Source organism: Gouania willdenowi, chromosome 18 (assembly GCF_900634775.1).
Source record: "Gouania willdenowi chromosome 18, fGouWil2.1, whole genome shotgun sequence".
NCBI lineage: Eukaryota > Metazoa > Chordata > Actinopteri > Blenniiformes > Gobiesocidae > Gouania > Gouania willdenowi.
Genome location: NC_041061.1, coordinates 23,876,229 through 23,891,150, shown reverse-complemented (window position 1 = coordinate 23,891,150; position 14,922 = coordinate 23,876,229). Strand labels below are relative to the sequence as shown.

The 14,922-nt window shown below is 37.5% G+C and overlaps 1 protein-coding gene across 40 annotated transcripts in view; it reads right to left on the bottom strand.

Moving 5' to 3' along the window:
• The window catches only part of ank2b (ankyrin 2b, neuronal), a 229,697-nt gene that overhangs the window by 89,719 nt on the left and 125,056 nt on the right, over window positions 1-14,922 (bottom strand). For 21 of the 40 annotated variants that reach the window (XM_028474127.1, XM_028474141.1, XM_028474128.1 and 18 more), the window contains exons 1-2: window positions 11,414-11,648; window positions 1,557-1,658 (exon numbers count right to left, since the gene is read on the bottom strand). In XM_028474127.1, coding sequence (XP_028329928.1) covers window positions 1,557-1,658; window positions 11,414-11,554 — 243 coding nt within the window. In that variant the 5' untranslated portion in view covers window positions 11,555-11,648. Of the gene's footprint in view, window positions 1-1,556; window positions 1,659-2,942; window positions 3,015-11,413; window positions 11,652-14,922 lie in introns of those variants that run through there. The other 19 variants (XM_028474145.1, XM_028474134.1, XM_028474137.1 and 16 more) reach the window with 8 other exon arrangements.

The following is a 14,922-nucleotide window of genomic DNA, read 5'->3' as shown; positions in this document are numbered from 1 at the left end:
AGCGAGGCTGTCATAGTGAAAATTGAATAGTTTAATTATTGCAGCGCGTTCCTGATCTGAGACTAAATAGGTGATGGCGCTCTCACATATGAGTAATATATCTCCATATCTCAATATTTGTCCTGTTGCATTATATCTAACGGTTTCTGAAATGATTATTTACAGCCAATATGATTTAATTTAAATAATACCTACACATCTTTGGAAATACACAGCCGAGTAAACACAATGATAAAAAATGTTAGCATTAAAAAAGCGCTTTCAAACCTTAGTTGATAGCTGCTTACTTACCTACATTACTGTATGTTGTATTGAAACAGAGGTTAGTTGAGAATTACACAATTGCAAAATAGTAATTTTCTACTTCATTGCACTATATTTATATTTTGGAGAGTTGGTCACACTAATGTAGAAAGTCATATGTTATTACAATGTTGTACTATCAGGTGTTGTCCCCAAAGCGACCCCAACCAATGCTGGAATGTTAATGCACTTCAAGAGGACAAAATAATCAGATATTACTAAATAAAGAAACACTCTGATCAAACAAAACTGGCGCCTTGGCTCAAATGCAAAGACATGTTTCGACTGATGGACAATATTATCAGCAAATATTAGCCATAAAATGTTGTTGGTTGAGATCTGTAGTGGTTTCTCCACAGATATTGAAAAATGTATTTATGCTTTATTAGTACTCTTGTTTTTTTTCACCGACTATGTTAATTTGTGGAATACACCGAGTAGGGAGTCTCATTAAAAATAGCCTTTCTGTTCTTTTCTAGTTGTGGGTGGTAGTTTTAGTTGGGTTTTAGTTTAGATTTAGTTTAATTATTTCCTTGTCATGTCTTTGTGTGTCTGTGTTCCTCTGTGTTTACCTTCCCCAGTAGCCACATCAAGGCATCATACGCATCTCAGTTGATTGTTCTATTCATTTAATAAAAATTAAAAAAAATTCAGTATAAAACACATTTTTAAAGTTATATTTGAGCTTCTTCTTTTTTTTTTTTTAATAATTATTTTATGTGATTTATTTCATTAATTTTATTTTACTGATAATTTGTATTTCATTTTTTCACAGTTTTGCAGGCGTCTATTTTAAAATACAGTGGAATAGTCAGCGGAACAATAGCAACCAACTCCATTCATTTAAATCTTAAATCATGAAAAACGTTCACATTTTACAGCCGTTGGGCAAAAATAGCAATCATAATAGCTGTGGGTAATATGATGGAGTGCAGTCCTGCTGTACCAACAGTGGATGATTTTCCTCCTTAATCCGATGAGCACTTAGCTACGCTTTTTAATTGCCAAAAAAAAAAGCGTCAGTAATAACTCAACAAAACCAGAAATATTCACCTGCTCTAAATGAAATTATGCTCACAAAATGCATTTTCACACAATCAAATTCTGGCAAACTGCCCAATCAGGCAACACATTAAATCGGTCTACCAGGTCCACTGAACATCATGCCTGAGTTGGTAACAATGAGGCTTTACTTAGCAACACACATTTGCAAATAACGTATGAAATTCAGTCAGACGTTAATAATGTCCTACCTGGTTGCAGGTGCTGATGTCCACGCCTCCTTTCAGATATTCTAAGACTTTTTCGATGTTTCCTGCTCTCGATGCCCTAAGGAAACTGGTGTTACTGTCCGACTGGAAGAGACAAAAACAACAACACAAGTTTAACAAACAGGCTTTTAATTGCATCACCACAAAACTTTCCATATTAAGAACTTGATATTTATTTTCTGTTTGGACCCCAATCATGACATAAATCAAGCAATAAACAATCATACACACAGATATACATAGTAATCTTATTTAAAACTGTATGTCATTTATTGCTTCTGTGACTGAATCTGCTTTCACACTATGCTGACGTCAATACATATAAACACATTTTTTAACCATATTAATGTTGGCCTTAACTACGACAAAAAAGCAGATAAGCTACTGTAGCTTCCATAGTGAGGAATACAGATATTAAAAAACACAAAATTGAGAACAGATACAAAAGAAAGGTGGATTTCAGTTCAGGGTGTCGGAATATGGAACAATCTAAATGATGACATCAATTATTAAGCTCCCTTAAATTAACACAGATGACTTGACTCAAAGAAATTCACAAAATAACAACAAAAACACAGAAAATGACACAAAAATAGCAACAAATACACAGAAGAGAACTTCTGTGTATAAGGTGTTTTTGAAGAGAACTCCAAAAACACCTTATTTTTAAGGTATTTCCTTAAAAATAAGGAAATACCACATAAACAGACAAACTGACTCATAATTAAAAGAAAATGCAAAGCAATACATAGTGTATATAAATTATAACACATTTTTAAACCAAATTATAATTGGCCTTAACCACATAAAAAAGCAGGTACGTTAGCTGTTCACACTAATCATTATTACGAATTTACGTTATGGAAAAAAACTATTTATGGAACTACATAAACACATATTGTATATACACACACATATGATGATGTACTGTATAAATATTGTCAATCAATGCAGTTAATGGCGACAAATTATCGAAAATCCCAGTTTTGTCACTAGGAGTCAATGGATTCGAATGGCCCGCCACTACAACTTTACAACAGATATCCATATTAGTTGTTCTTGTACTATAACACAACAGTTTATAAATGGCCAATAAATTACAGTACACGGTAGTATGATCAAGAGTTTTTCGCTGACTGAAGAGCAACAGTGAAACCAGGACTGCACAGGCAGAGTGAATCAGCGTTTTCATTTTAGTGCCTCCAACAGCGCTAAAACCTGACTCATCTGCAGCTTCATTTAAATTCTCAGCTGTTTGCATCACTGGAAAGAACTCTGCACAATACCTTTTATCACTGCATTTAAAATGCATCAAGATCCAATTTAGCATTATTCTTAGTTGATAAAGGTACAGTTTGTGTTTTATACCATGACAGTCTGTATGTCTCCATCGCCTTCAATAATTGCGGTCATCCTCACACCTTCAAGGATCAGGAATGCCTCACTGATGATCTTAACATAAACATAAACACAAGGATGTCGCCTTTAAACAAACAAAAAGCCTTCTGACTGCTGCAGAGAGCTGCACTGCATCACTCAAAGTCAAAGAAACGGTGTTACCTCAGATAGCCAAAATAACAGTTTGCAAAGTATTGCACTGTGCAAGTTTGTAAGGTTCAGAAACACCCATCTCAATCTGACCTGTGACCAAAGACAGGACAACCCCAACATCATAAATGACCACTTTTGATTTATAGTCATACTGTATATGTCCATTTTGCGGAGTCTGCTGTATCCTGACTTTATCTGTTAGCCCATCCATCACCACTGCAAGCAAGTAAGGGCGAAGAGCAGATCCTTGGTGTAGCCCCTCCTTTACAGCACAGCTCACTACAGCATTACTTTCCTCATGCATGCTGTTTTACCACTCTGATATAGATCTAAGGCCTAGGTTCCCAAAGTGGGGTACGCAAATTAACATAGGGGGTACGTGAATGAAAATTAAAAACACAGACAACATTGGAAACGACAATATAAATAGAGCAGATAATGTTAATGCTCGGTTAATTGCTAATGCTATTGCTAAGCTAATGCTAGGTTAATGTTAATGCTAGGTTAATTGCTAAAGCTATTGCTTAGCTAATGCTAAGTTAGTGTTAATGCTAGGTTATTGTTATTGCTAGACTAATGGTAGATTAATGCTAATGCTAGGTTAATGCTATTGCTAGGCTAATGCAATTGCTTGGTCAATGTTAATGCTAGGCTAATTCTAAGATAATTCTATTGCTATGTTAATGTTAGATTAATGCTATTGCTAGGTTAATGTTATTGCTAGGATAATACTAGGTTAAAGCTAATGCTAATGTTAACGCTAGGCTAATGCGAAGATAATTCTATTGCTATGTTTATGTTAATGCTATTGCTAGGCTAATGCTATCGCAAAGCTTATGATAATGTTATGTTAAAGCTAAAACTAGGTCAATATTAATGCTAGGCTATTGCTATGCTAATGTTGATGTGAGGTTAATGCTATTGCTTGGTTATTGTTATTGCTCGGCTAATGCTATTGCCAATAATAAGCTAATGCAGTACGACGCGGGCCAGCACCTGCATCCTCACTTGCATTTTCTTGCAAATGCAAATATTCTAGTTATTATTGTTATATACTAGTAAAGCGCCCGTCGGAAGTATGTATTCATATAGTGGGAGGAGCTTAGGTAGAATTGTCAATTTTTGGCCAAATGAGTGTGTTTGAAGGTTGGATGTACAAAGAGGTGTACAGACTCTGTACTCTGTAGGCCACGGGCGACCGTGGCTCAGGTGGTAGAGGATCGTTTTCTGATCGAGAGGATGGGGGTTCGATTGGGCAAGACACTGAACTGCTCCCAGTGGTCGACTAGCGCCTTGCATGGCAGTCCTGTCCCATTGGTGTGAGAGTGATTGGGTGAATGAGCTGATATGTAAAGTGCTTTGGGACTGCTTCAGTGTGGTTATAAGGCGCTATATAAATCAAGTCCATTTACCATTTTAGTGTTTTTTGTGGGTGCAAAATAAAAAAGCGTGTGCGATTTCCCTGGCTTAATTCTATGAGACATGAACATGATAAATGTGTTTAGTTTTTTTTTTTTTTTTTTTACTCACTTTTATATTTTTTGTCTTGTGTATTTTTCTGTAATGTATGTTTTTTTGGAGTCATTATGTGTATTTGTGTATCTTTCTGTTGTGTTTTTATGTATTTTTTGTATAATTGTTTTTGGTTGCCATTGTAGTGTGATTCTGGAGTCATTTTGTGTACTTTTTGTATAAATAATGTTTAGTTTTTTGTTTTATTTTACTCATTTAATATATTTTTTTATTATAAATGAATAAATACCTTGTGTGTGTGTTCCCGTGAAATGTTTGAGACGCTGATAACCAAACTCCATAGCCATTGTAGCGCCAATCAGAAAAACAACAAAAGTGCGCAAAACAAAATGTAAAGCGCCAAACTCCATGAGTGAGTAAGTAATGTAAAGTATTATCTACAATTCGGCTGTCTTTTTATTTTTAAACAAAAATCATTGTTTACCTTCGAACCGAGTGGTCAGAGCTTCGCTTTCATGCACGGCACCACAGAGAATCTGCAGTTTTCCAGATAGAGTATTAAACGAGTTGAGTTCAATACTGTCTCTAGTGAAACAGCACGGTGAGCAACAACATGGACAGTTAAATAGTTTAAACAATGGGAAACGTGTCTGCAAAAGACTCACCAGTGGCTGACGGTTTCAAATGATTTGTTCAGAGAGCTCCCATGTTTCGGTCTAAACTATCTTCCTCTCTCAACAAACCTTGGGGTTGCTTTTGATCAGTCCATGTCTTTGGAGGAACATTGTCGTCAATTGACTAAAAACTGTTTTTACCACCTGAGAAATAGCTCTAAAGTGAGGCATCTATTATCAAAATCAGATCTGGAACTGGTCATACATGCATTTATATCATCTCGTATTGACTATTGTAATTCTGTTTTTACTTGTTTTAATAAGTCGACCCTAAACAGACTCCAGATCGTTCAGAATGCTGCTGCCAGACTTTTAACTGGTGCTTCTAGAACATCCCATATTACCCCCATTCTTGCTACTCTGCACTGGTTTCCAGTTAAGTTTCGCATAGAATATAAAATATTAGTTCTCACGTTCCGTGCATTACATGGTCAGGCTCCTAAATATATCTCGGACTTGTTGTGCCCCTACTCATCAGGGCGATGCCTTCGGTCTTCAGGTCAGGGTCTCCTAAAGACCCCAAAAACTAAATTTAAGACCTGTGTGGACACTTTTAAAAAAAACTGCTGAAGACTTTACAGAAAAGCTTTTAGTTAACTGGATTTTAATTTTTATTTGTCCTTTAATGTTGCTGTTCTTATGATATTTATGCACTCTTGTTTTATTATTCTATTGTGTTGCACTTGTACTTTTACCACAACTCTGTACAGCACTTTGTGATTTTATCTGCAAAAAGCGCTTTATAAATAAACTACTTACTTACTTACTCTCTCACTCGTGTGTTTACAGTCTGTGTCTGCTTGGCTGTGTGCGCAGCGATTGGCTCTGGCTGCACACGTGACTCTTGCTCGGGTGAGGAGCTGTGAATGAAATAGATATAGATGGTGCGCTAGCACCCCCTCACACTCTGAGGTCAAAAGCTGAATAGGTTTCACTTGCCGTGCCGTCCAGAAGTGAAATAAAATTAAAATAAACATTTGGAAATGACCAAATTACTCCAAAATAACAGATACACACATTTGGGGTAATTGGAAGCCATTACCTAAGTTTCAGGTCAAACTCACACCGCGTCGGGGAGATATTTGCTCCACGCACACAGACCATCCTGAATATATAGTATAGATTATTCCTCAACAGGATAGGAACAATTCACTGTAGGGCTGTATATGACATTATATTATTATGTATTTAAGTGTGCAAGAGGAGGGATACATGACTTCAGGTTTAATTTCTGAAGAGGTACGGGACTGAGAAAATTTTGGGAACCACTGATCTAAGGCAGAGTAGCCAAGCCTCACCCTTTGAGTGTGACAGTCTCGCAATTTGACCCATTCTCACACCACACTTGACATTTGCCACACTTATATATCCCCATTCAATACTCTATTTATTTTTTTCATGATAATGAACTTTGGTCCTCGCGGCTTGCCGTTGTTCAAGTAACTCTGATTGACTGACCGAAATAACTAATCCCAGACCAAACCATGTCTCCTTGTGCCTAAATCTAACCAACCACGGCAGGCATCACGCAATAATAAACCAATCAGAAGCAGGATAAGGCGGGTCTTGACGAGCTGTCTCTAACTAGTAACTTTCACACACAACATGCGTCGACTCGTCGACATGCTTTCAGAAAGAAAGAAAGTTTCTAGAGGACAGACGCCATCTGAGACGGTATGTAATTTTGTTCACTGTTTATATTGCTGTGTGTGTTATAGTGTTAGTATTTTCGTCTAAAAAAACGAACATTTTGTGTGTGTCTCTCTCTCTCTCTCTCTCACTCACATGTATGTATCGCTGTGCTACACAGTAACTTAAATTAAATAAAACTCTTATTCAGTTACTACCAGTGTTATAATCACTGCTAGTAGCTGAATTACACTTGTAGGTTATATCAGCATAAATACATGGTAAATGAAACAAATGCCTTGTCTAGTTATTTGATTATTTTTGTATGTAATAGTGTCTTTCTATGAACATTGAGTCTGCTACTAAGACATTCATTCAATCAAAAAACACTTGATGCTTTTTACATGATTATCTTTTTAATGACCTCCTTTCTGTTGCAGATAAGGAGAGCTGAGGTAAAGGTAGCACTGCCTTGGGCCACAGTGTTTTAAGTGGGAGCTCCCTGCCTCTGTCATCAAGGCATCAACATCTGCGACAAGCACCTACAACATGAGACATGTCCCCAGCTAAATGATGGAGAGTTGGTTGAAATGAAATATTGACAAATAAATGTATTTTGTCCAAATTCGTGTTACAGTTATTTCTAATTTCTGGTTCATTAAAACTAGCATTAGGAGGCCACAGTGCAGGGAGAGCTATCTTTTCCATCTTCTTCACCGATGTCCTCACTTCATCCTTTCTGATTTTTTTCCACTTCCTGATTCACAACTTCCACATCCTCTGTTCCTTTCATTCTCATAAAACCTCTTCTACCTCCAAAACAGATTTTAATCACTAGTCAGTACCTTCCTATCTTTGTCCTTCATCAGCTTAATCTCACGTACATCTGTGCACATCTGCCTTTGTTTAATGTCCATCCTCACATAAAACTCCTTTGCCTCTTTCTTAGCATTTGCCACCATTCTACTGTACTGGTTTGTGACAAATCTGCTTTTACTCTTCCCTACTTTTCTCACCTCTCAGCCATTTGTACTTCACCTTTTCCAATCACTTGCTTTCCCACACTTCTTCATTCCAACAGCACCTATTTTAGTCCTTTTTCTTGCCGATAGAAACACCTCTAATCTTCCAACCTCCACAACCATTTCAGTAGTTGTCAAAAAATGAAATGTATTTGTATTTATATTGTATTATGTGTATTTTCTAGGTCAGTCATGTGCTGAAGTACCTTTGGTAGGAACAAAAATACATACCAGTCTTTTTGTTAGACATACAGAGGATACTACTGCTTCTAATTTTGATGACTTTCAGAGTATTAGATATTTTTTGCCATTTGCTAAGCTTATGCAAAGAGATCACAATCGTTAAGTCCATTTTACCTGTAAAACCTAAGCTCCAAAAACAAAAGTGGTCATGGGGTGAAACATAAAGAAACAAACCATGAGGCACAAGGAACAGTAATTCAGAAACATGAAAAATGAGAAACCAAGTCATCAAACTCAATCCAAAGTGTGACCAAGTACTTCTTTAACAGTGCAGGGAAGACAATCAGGGAATGAGAAACACCTTAGTGGAAACGAGAGGTAATATACAGTCTTTCAGTCATTTCCCTTGCATATAGAAACACCTCTAACCTTCCAACCTCCACAACTATTGCATCAGCCGTCCAGTCTTCTTGGTAGCTCGCTCTGACTATCTAGTGCCTGACTTACAGTACTTCCTGTTTAAACTCAGCGTGACACTCTTTTTTTTTTTCCGTCAGTTCATTTTTGGTTCCTGCTTTTGCTTTCATCCAGCAGACCATAGCTGATTTTGTCTTGTAACACATTTCCATGCCACCACCTCACACTTAGTGATCTCCTTCAAATTTTAGCTCCTGCAGAAGATAGTCAACATGTGTCAACTTTTCTACATAACTTTGCATTTCTATTTGTTCTTAAAGGGGGTATTCAACACTACACATTTTTTGATATTGTAAAAAACATATACATTTCTGCAACCTGTTCTTTTGCATTTCTCTGCTTATCCATTCTCAGTTTCCATCCATCCTCAACCCTGACGTGTTTGCTGTCATGCTATTGCTGCCGAGTCAGATTATCTCTGTGTAGTGCTCATTATTTTGCAGTGCAGGCTTGTTGCCATAGTGATATAGTTTCAATCGACTGTACTCTTAGACGAGTGAAGGCTTTGCAATGAAAAACACTTAACTTCTGAGAGAATGGCATTATTGTAGAAGCCAGCATCCTCCAGAAATATTTGATAAATCCTGATTATATTTTGCATGTCGACAAGCAAACTAGTAACAAATACATTTGCATGTTGTTTAATTAATGTTGCTCTGTCTGCAATCACCTTTAGGTTTTTAGCCAACACATAAAATTACACACCTCACAACTTCTGCAAGAACAAAACCGACGACCATTAAACAAGAACAAAACATTTCAGCAGCGTCCACTGTTGTTGCCTTAGGGGACAGGTTTCTATTCAGAGCTGTCTGGATGGAATAACAAGTGTTTCTGTTTACTAGCAACTGCTCTTTGAGCTTTGGCACAGACTCCAGCACACATTTGGTATCAAAAGTTTCTTTGGCTTGGCCTTTCACATCAGGTAATAAAAGCTGCTGTCCTACATTGAGATTAGCAACGCCACACCAATGGGTGATCATGGAGTGTGACGACCCAAGTGTCACTCCTTATCCGGAATATCCAAGTTATCTTAGATTGCTTAACCAAAAGTTTGCAGTGACAGAGCAGCTGTACTAGCTGGTTATCAACCAAAGGTTTTCCAACCTGGCTATGTACGCGCTCACATAAAACGAGTGGAGATTGTAGTGTCAGACCAATCATAGACACAGAAACCGTGCAAAGCAACTTACGTTACAATTGAGGAATAATTCTTTAAAAATATCAAGAATTAAAATCCATGATTTAGACCAAAAACAACACTGTTGCTGCAAAAAAGCAGGAAGGAAGGAATGCAGGCAGATAATTAATGACTGTTTATGTGGGAATTTGTGAGGTTATACAATATAATTTCATTGGAGAATAAACAGACACCAATCAGTTTCATTTTACTAAGCCTCAGCCTACATCACAAGGTGGACAATATTTATATTTTATACAGCTTGTATTATCTTACGGGACTGAGGCTCTATATCGCTAGATAGTATATAAATTAATTCATTTATCAGTCAGAAGTAAAGTAATGCATTTTTTGTATGAAAATGTATGAATGCATTATATCCGGGAATACATTTGCCTAAATATAATATATGAATATTATATTAAAATATAGTTGTTTGATGACATTCAACATATTTGTAAAAAAATGGTGAAAAAAATAAGGCCACATTATTATTTTTTCCATTGAATTGAAGTCAGTAGGTGGAAAAACTAAAAATAAATTAATAAATGATTCCAAGTACTGCATTGCAACAAGTTCAAGGATTCAGATTTCTAATGTATTGCTGTTATACATGGTTAGCTATTACATGTTTTTACACATTTACATTTAAAGGTTAAATTATATCTATCAGTGACTTTGAAATTGGACATGCAGTGGTACAACAGTGTCAGATTGGATTGGGTGTTAGCGGTCATGACACAGAGTTCTCCATGTCGAAATGCAGAAGTGGATGGGATATACCATCAAAGGGGATGATCGAAAGTTGATTTTCTCATTAAATCTAAAATGACAGTAGTTTGCCTAATTTGCTAATATACAGTGACAGAAATTTTAGATTAGTCTAATGTGGTATTTAATGGCATTGTGGCGTACTACTATAAGACAATTGGCTAAATAGGTTGAGTGCCTCTACTTTCTTCGACCACTTCAGATCATCGAACTATCATAGGGACAAAGCAGCCAAGCAAGGTGCTAATCAACCATTGGGACAACGTAGGGTTCAGTGTCTTACCCGAGGACACTAAGACACATAAGGATAGAGCCCCCAACCTCTCGATTAGAAAACGATCCCTCGACTACTTTACTCGCAATCGATAAAAAGTAAAACCTAAGATAACTAAATTATTGGTAAACTTGTGTAATTCCAGCAACAGTGACGTTAGCAGCAGCAGCATGCTGCCAAAGTCGTTAAATAGCTTTTCAAATTAGCCACGAGTCCATGCACTGCTGTGCAGCCAACACTTTAGGTATAAAAATGTCACACTCGCCTTAAAAGGTAGACATGAAGGAGAAATGTCCCACCCCATCCCTCTCTCAGAGATACACACACACACACACACACACACACACACACACAACCTTGTAAACAACTACTACTGCTTCTGATCATGCTAATGTGAAGGAAGATTATACATATATTGATGCATGCAGGCAAAGCTGCTACAAGAAGCCTGTCATCAAGTTGGTGACCAAAATAAACCAACATTGACAAACAAGATGCTTATGCCTCATCACTTAAACCCATCGGCTTAAACATTGCATTTCCCAGAGTTCCCAGTATGAGAAGCTGTCTTTTCTGTGCTGCACCTGCCAGCATTAAGATCTTACCAATATCAGAGGAGGCTGCACAGGAAAGTGTTCCTCACAGTAGTAGTCTGGCAAAGGATACTGGTCCAGGTTGGACTGGTTCCCAGCAGCACGCAGGCCTTTGTCCGAGCCGCACACCTTACACAGGGCCGTGTTGCCCATGCTGCAAGAAGTTCAAGTCTCTCCCATCAGGTTGTAAAGAAGTCTAGAGAGTGTATTTAATCACTCTGGTAATCCACTCCCTGTCCTTGGCTACCCTCCCCTCCCCCCAGCACCTTACAGGCCACCATGAACAGGCAGTGACCCCCTCAATCACAGCAAAACCGCACTTCTTCCAAGTGTTTGCAGGAGCTCTGTCCCTGTCCCATCAACCAAACACACTAAAGACTCAGAAATACTCCCACCAGAGAGCTAGCTCGTCCCCAATGCCAACTCTAACTCTGACCATTGACTAGCAACGTCCCCCCTCCACCACCTCCCAACGCAGCTATTTTTACACCCACCATCGAAGCTATGCATGTGAAGGAGACAGGGTGGTCAGCATGGGACAGCACGCCAAGACAGAGCAATTGAGAAGGCAATGTAGGCACAGCCATGGGCTAATATGGCTCACCAGGTTTACCTATTCATTTGAATTAAGTTTTTTATCGGCCAACCAATGTTAGTCATAAAATGTAATATTGTTTTTTTGTCCACCGATATAAAAAATTGATGTGTTTTTGTTTGAGACAACTTATTGAAGACCAATATGGCACTTTTTTGTAGAGTCGGTGCTTATTTGTGGAGAACATCTAGTGGAGAGATATATCTACATCTAGTGGAGAGATATATAATGTAATATTGGCAAAAATCTAATATTCAACATCCCTAAATTAGGTGTATGTTTTTATCAGGTGGACTGAAAACAAGCACTTGATAAAATGATTCCAGTTTCCTGATACATGGGTATATGGGCCATCATTAGACATCATTCTTTTAGTTTTTCTCATCTGTAATCAGAATTCTTTTAAAGACAATTATGTTCTCTGTCATCAATAATAAAAAAAAAAATTAATAAAAACAAGAGCGCATACCTCCACCAAGTGCCAAATTTCCTCTTTGCCAGATATTGGTAGTTATCTGGATCAGTGATACAATGATCATTCATACTTTAAAGGCTTAAAAGAAATGTATATTCCCATTTTTTTTTAGAAATTACGTCATGACACGTGAAATCTGGACTAAACTCCTTTGGGTAATTGAGAAACCAACCTAACTGAGTCCTAAACTGATCCAGAATCAGTATATTGATCCGTTTCCCCTACAAAATGTAATGGAATCTTCTATGGAACAAAGTCTATATTTGCTTCAAATTTTGTCAAAATCCTTTAAGTACTTTTGATGCAACAAATAAAGAAATAAACGGCAGAAAATATGACCTCCATGATGGAGGTCCAACTTACTGTAAAGTTTCACTGTGCATTGGTTTAATGCACTGTACATCAGTGTAGATGGAAACAGCATCTGTGTGACCATAACTAAAGGTCATGGCCCACACTGAAAATGAAACGACTTAGTTTGTCAGTTATCTTGTCAGCTCAACCAGGAGCACTGAAGCTTCAATAATTGGGTCCCGTTGTGCTAATACAGGAGCTATTGGCAGTAGAGGCACAGGTTTCATTGAGTAAACTAAGCACTATCATTTTTATTCTCTTCTTTGATTATGAACACATTTTCTATGTTAATTGGAGCGTTGAACATTGTGGTTTTGTTGAGAAGAAGCACCCATTCTGTAATCGCCAAAGCGTTTGCTAGCATAGCATAGCATAGCATAGCATAGCATAGCATAGCATAGCATAGCATAGCATAGCAGGAGGGGGGCAGCAAAAAAAAAAAAAAAAAAATATATATATTTATAGAACGTCTCGAGTTTCGCTTCACAAATACGAAATGAAAACTAATGTACCAATCCAACTGTTTTTATTATTATTTTTCATTTCTGTAACATAAGTTTTGAATGCTGTATTATGGAATTGCCAAAATAAATCAAAAATGCAGCTTGAAATGTTCAGCTCCCACTGCAACTTAAAGAATGAGCGTGTAAAATTGCTCAAATTAAGCAATGTTATTATTTATGATGTTCTACATGATAACACTCGATACATGTGCTTTAATATGGGAGATACACTTTAACATGGAGGGTGAGACTTGCTGGAAATTGTAAATCACTAAATTATACATGAGGTGGGATAGAATAAAAGGATCCATATGGATTAAAAGCATTTAAAAATCCAACAATGTAGATTATGGCATTTAAAGTCTAACAATGTAACTCCAACTTTGCTGATTGTCTATGTGCTTCCGTGGCCGATTTTGTCGCGAGGAGGCGGGAGAGTAGATTATCACAACAACGCTCAATGCGTGCAGTGAGTGCGATGCTTGCTTGTTCTCTTTTCCAGCTGCTTGATTTCTCAGTGCATCACTACAAACAACAGAATTATGGGTCTAAAGATCGCCCGCGGTGTCCGCCATGTTGTAAACAAATAAAGCACTGAGCTGCTACGGGAAGCAGGAGGATCAAATGTCATCAGCTGCTGGTCCTTTAAAACTTTTTGCTAGTTTTTAATTGTGGGAGATCTTTATGCCCCATCCTATGTTTTCTGTTGAAAAAGTAGTTTTTTTGTTATGCATCTGTGATCATTACATCAGATTTATTAAAACATGCCATTCCTTCACACTAAGGCACAAGGTTGGAGTATTTGGGAACAACTGCTGATCACCAAAAGTCTTCCCGACTTCTATATAATGATAATATGATTGTAAGGAGCTGTTTACACTGAGCAGGCACGACATGGAGCTAAAGTAGATCTGTGTCGGACTGTCGCCTGCAGCACTGCTGTATTGATTAAACTGGACTGAAGACAAATGAAAAGCAGAAACCTTTACATAGTGATCGACCGAATCCAATGAATTATTTATCCTGTTGTTTGTGTCTGAACTGTTTACTTGTGTTCTTGTGCTTAGCCAGCAGGGATGTAAATGTCTTCACTCTCTTTGCATTATTCTCAGCAATGACTCAAACAATGACCTCTCTGTCAGTAATGCTACACAGACAAATCTCATTCAGTGGCACAGTTGATGTGGGGTAAAGACCTTTCTTTGTTCACCATCTCAGAGATTGCATGAGAAAGCATCTTTTTTTTTTTCTATGAATGAACATAAACTGAATATAACAACGATAGAAGGAACAACATAATCTGCTTACGAGAAGGTCAGCCTATGTGTTCGGTTACAGCAGTGGTTCTCTACCTTTTCATCCCGCAATCCCCAAAATAAAGGTGCCAGAAACCGGGGACCCCCACTGTACATGAAAGTGGTTGAACAGACATGAACATTGAAGAACAGACATGTAGAGACAGGGCCAAGGGGGAATAAAGGGGAGAGATTTTTGGGTCCCATCCAGAAAGTCAGCAAAACGATGGTTTATGTTCTATGAATCTGTGATAAACACATTTATTTAATAATCTGGATTATATCCACTGTTATCCAGG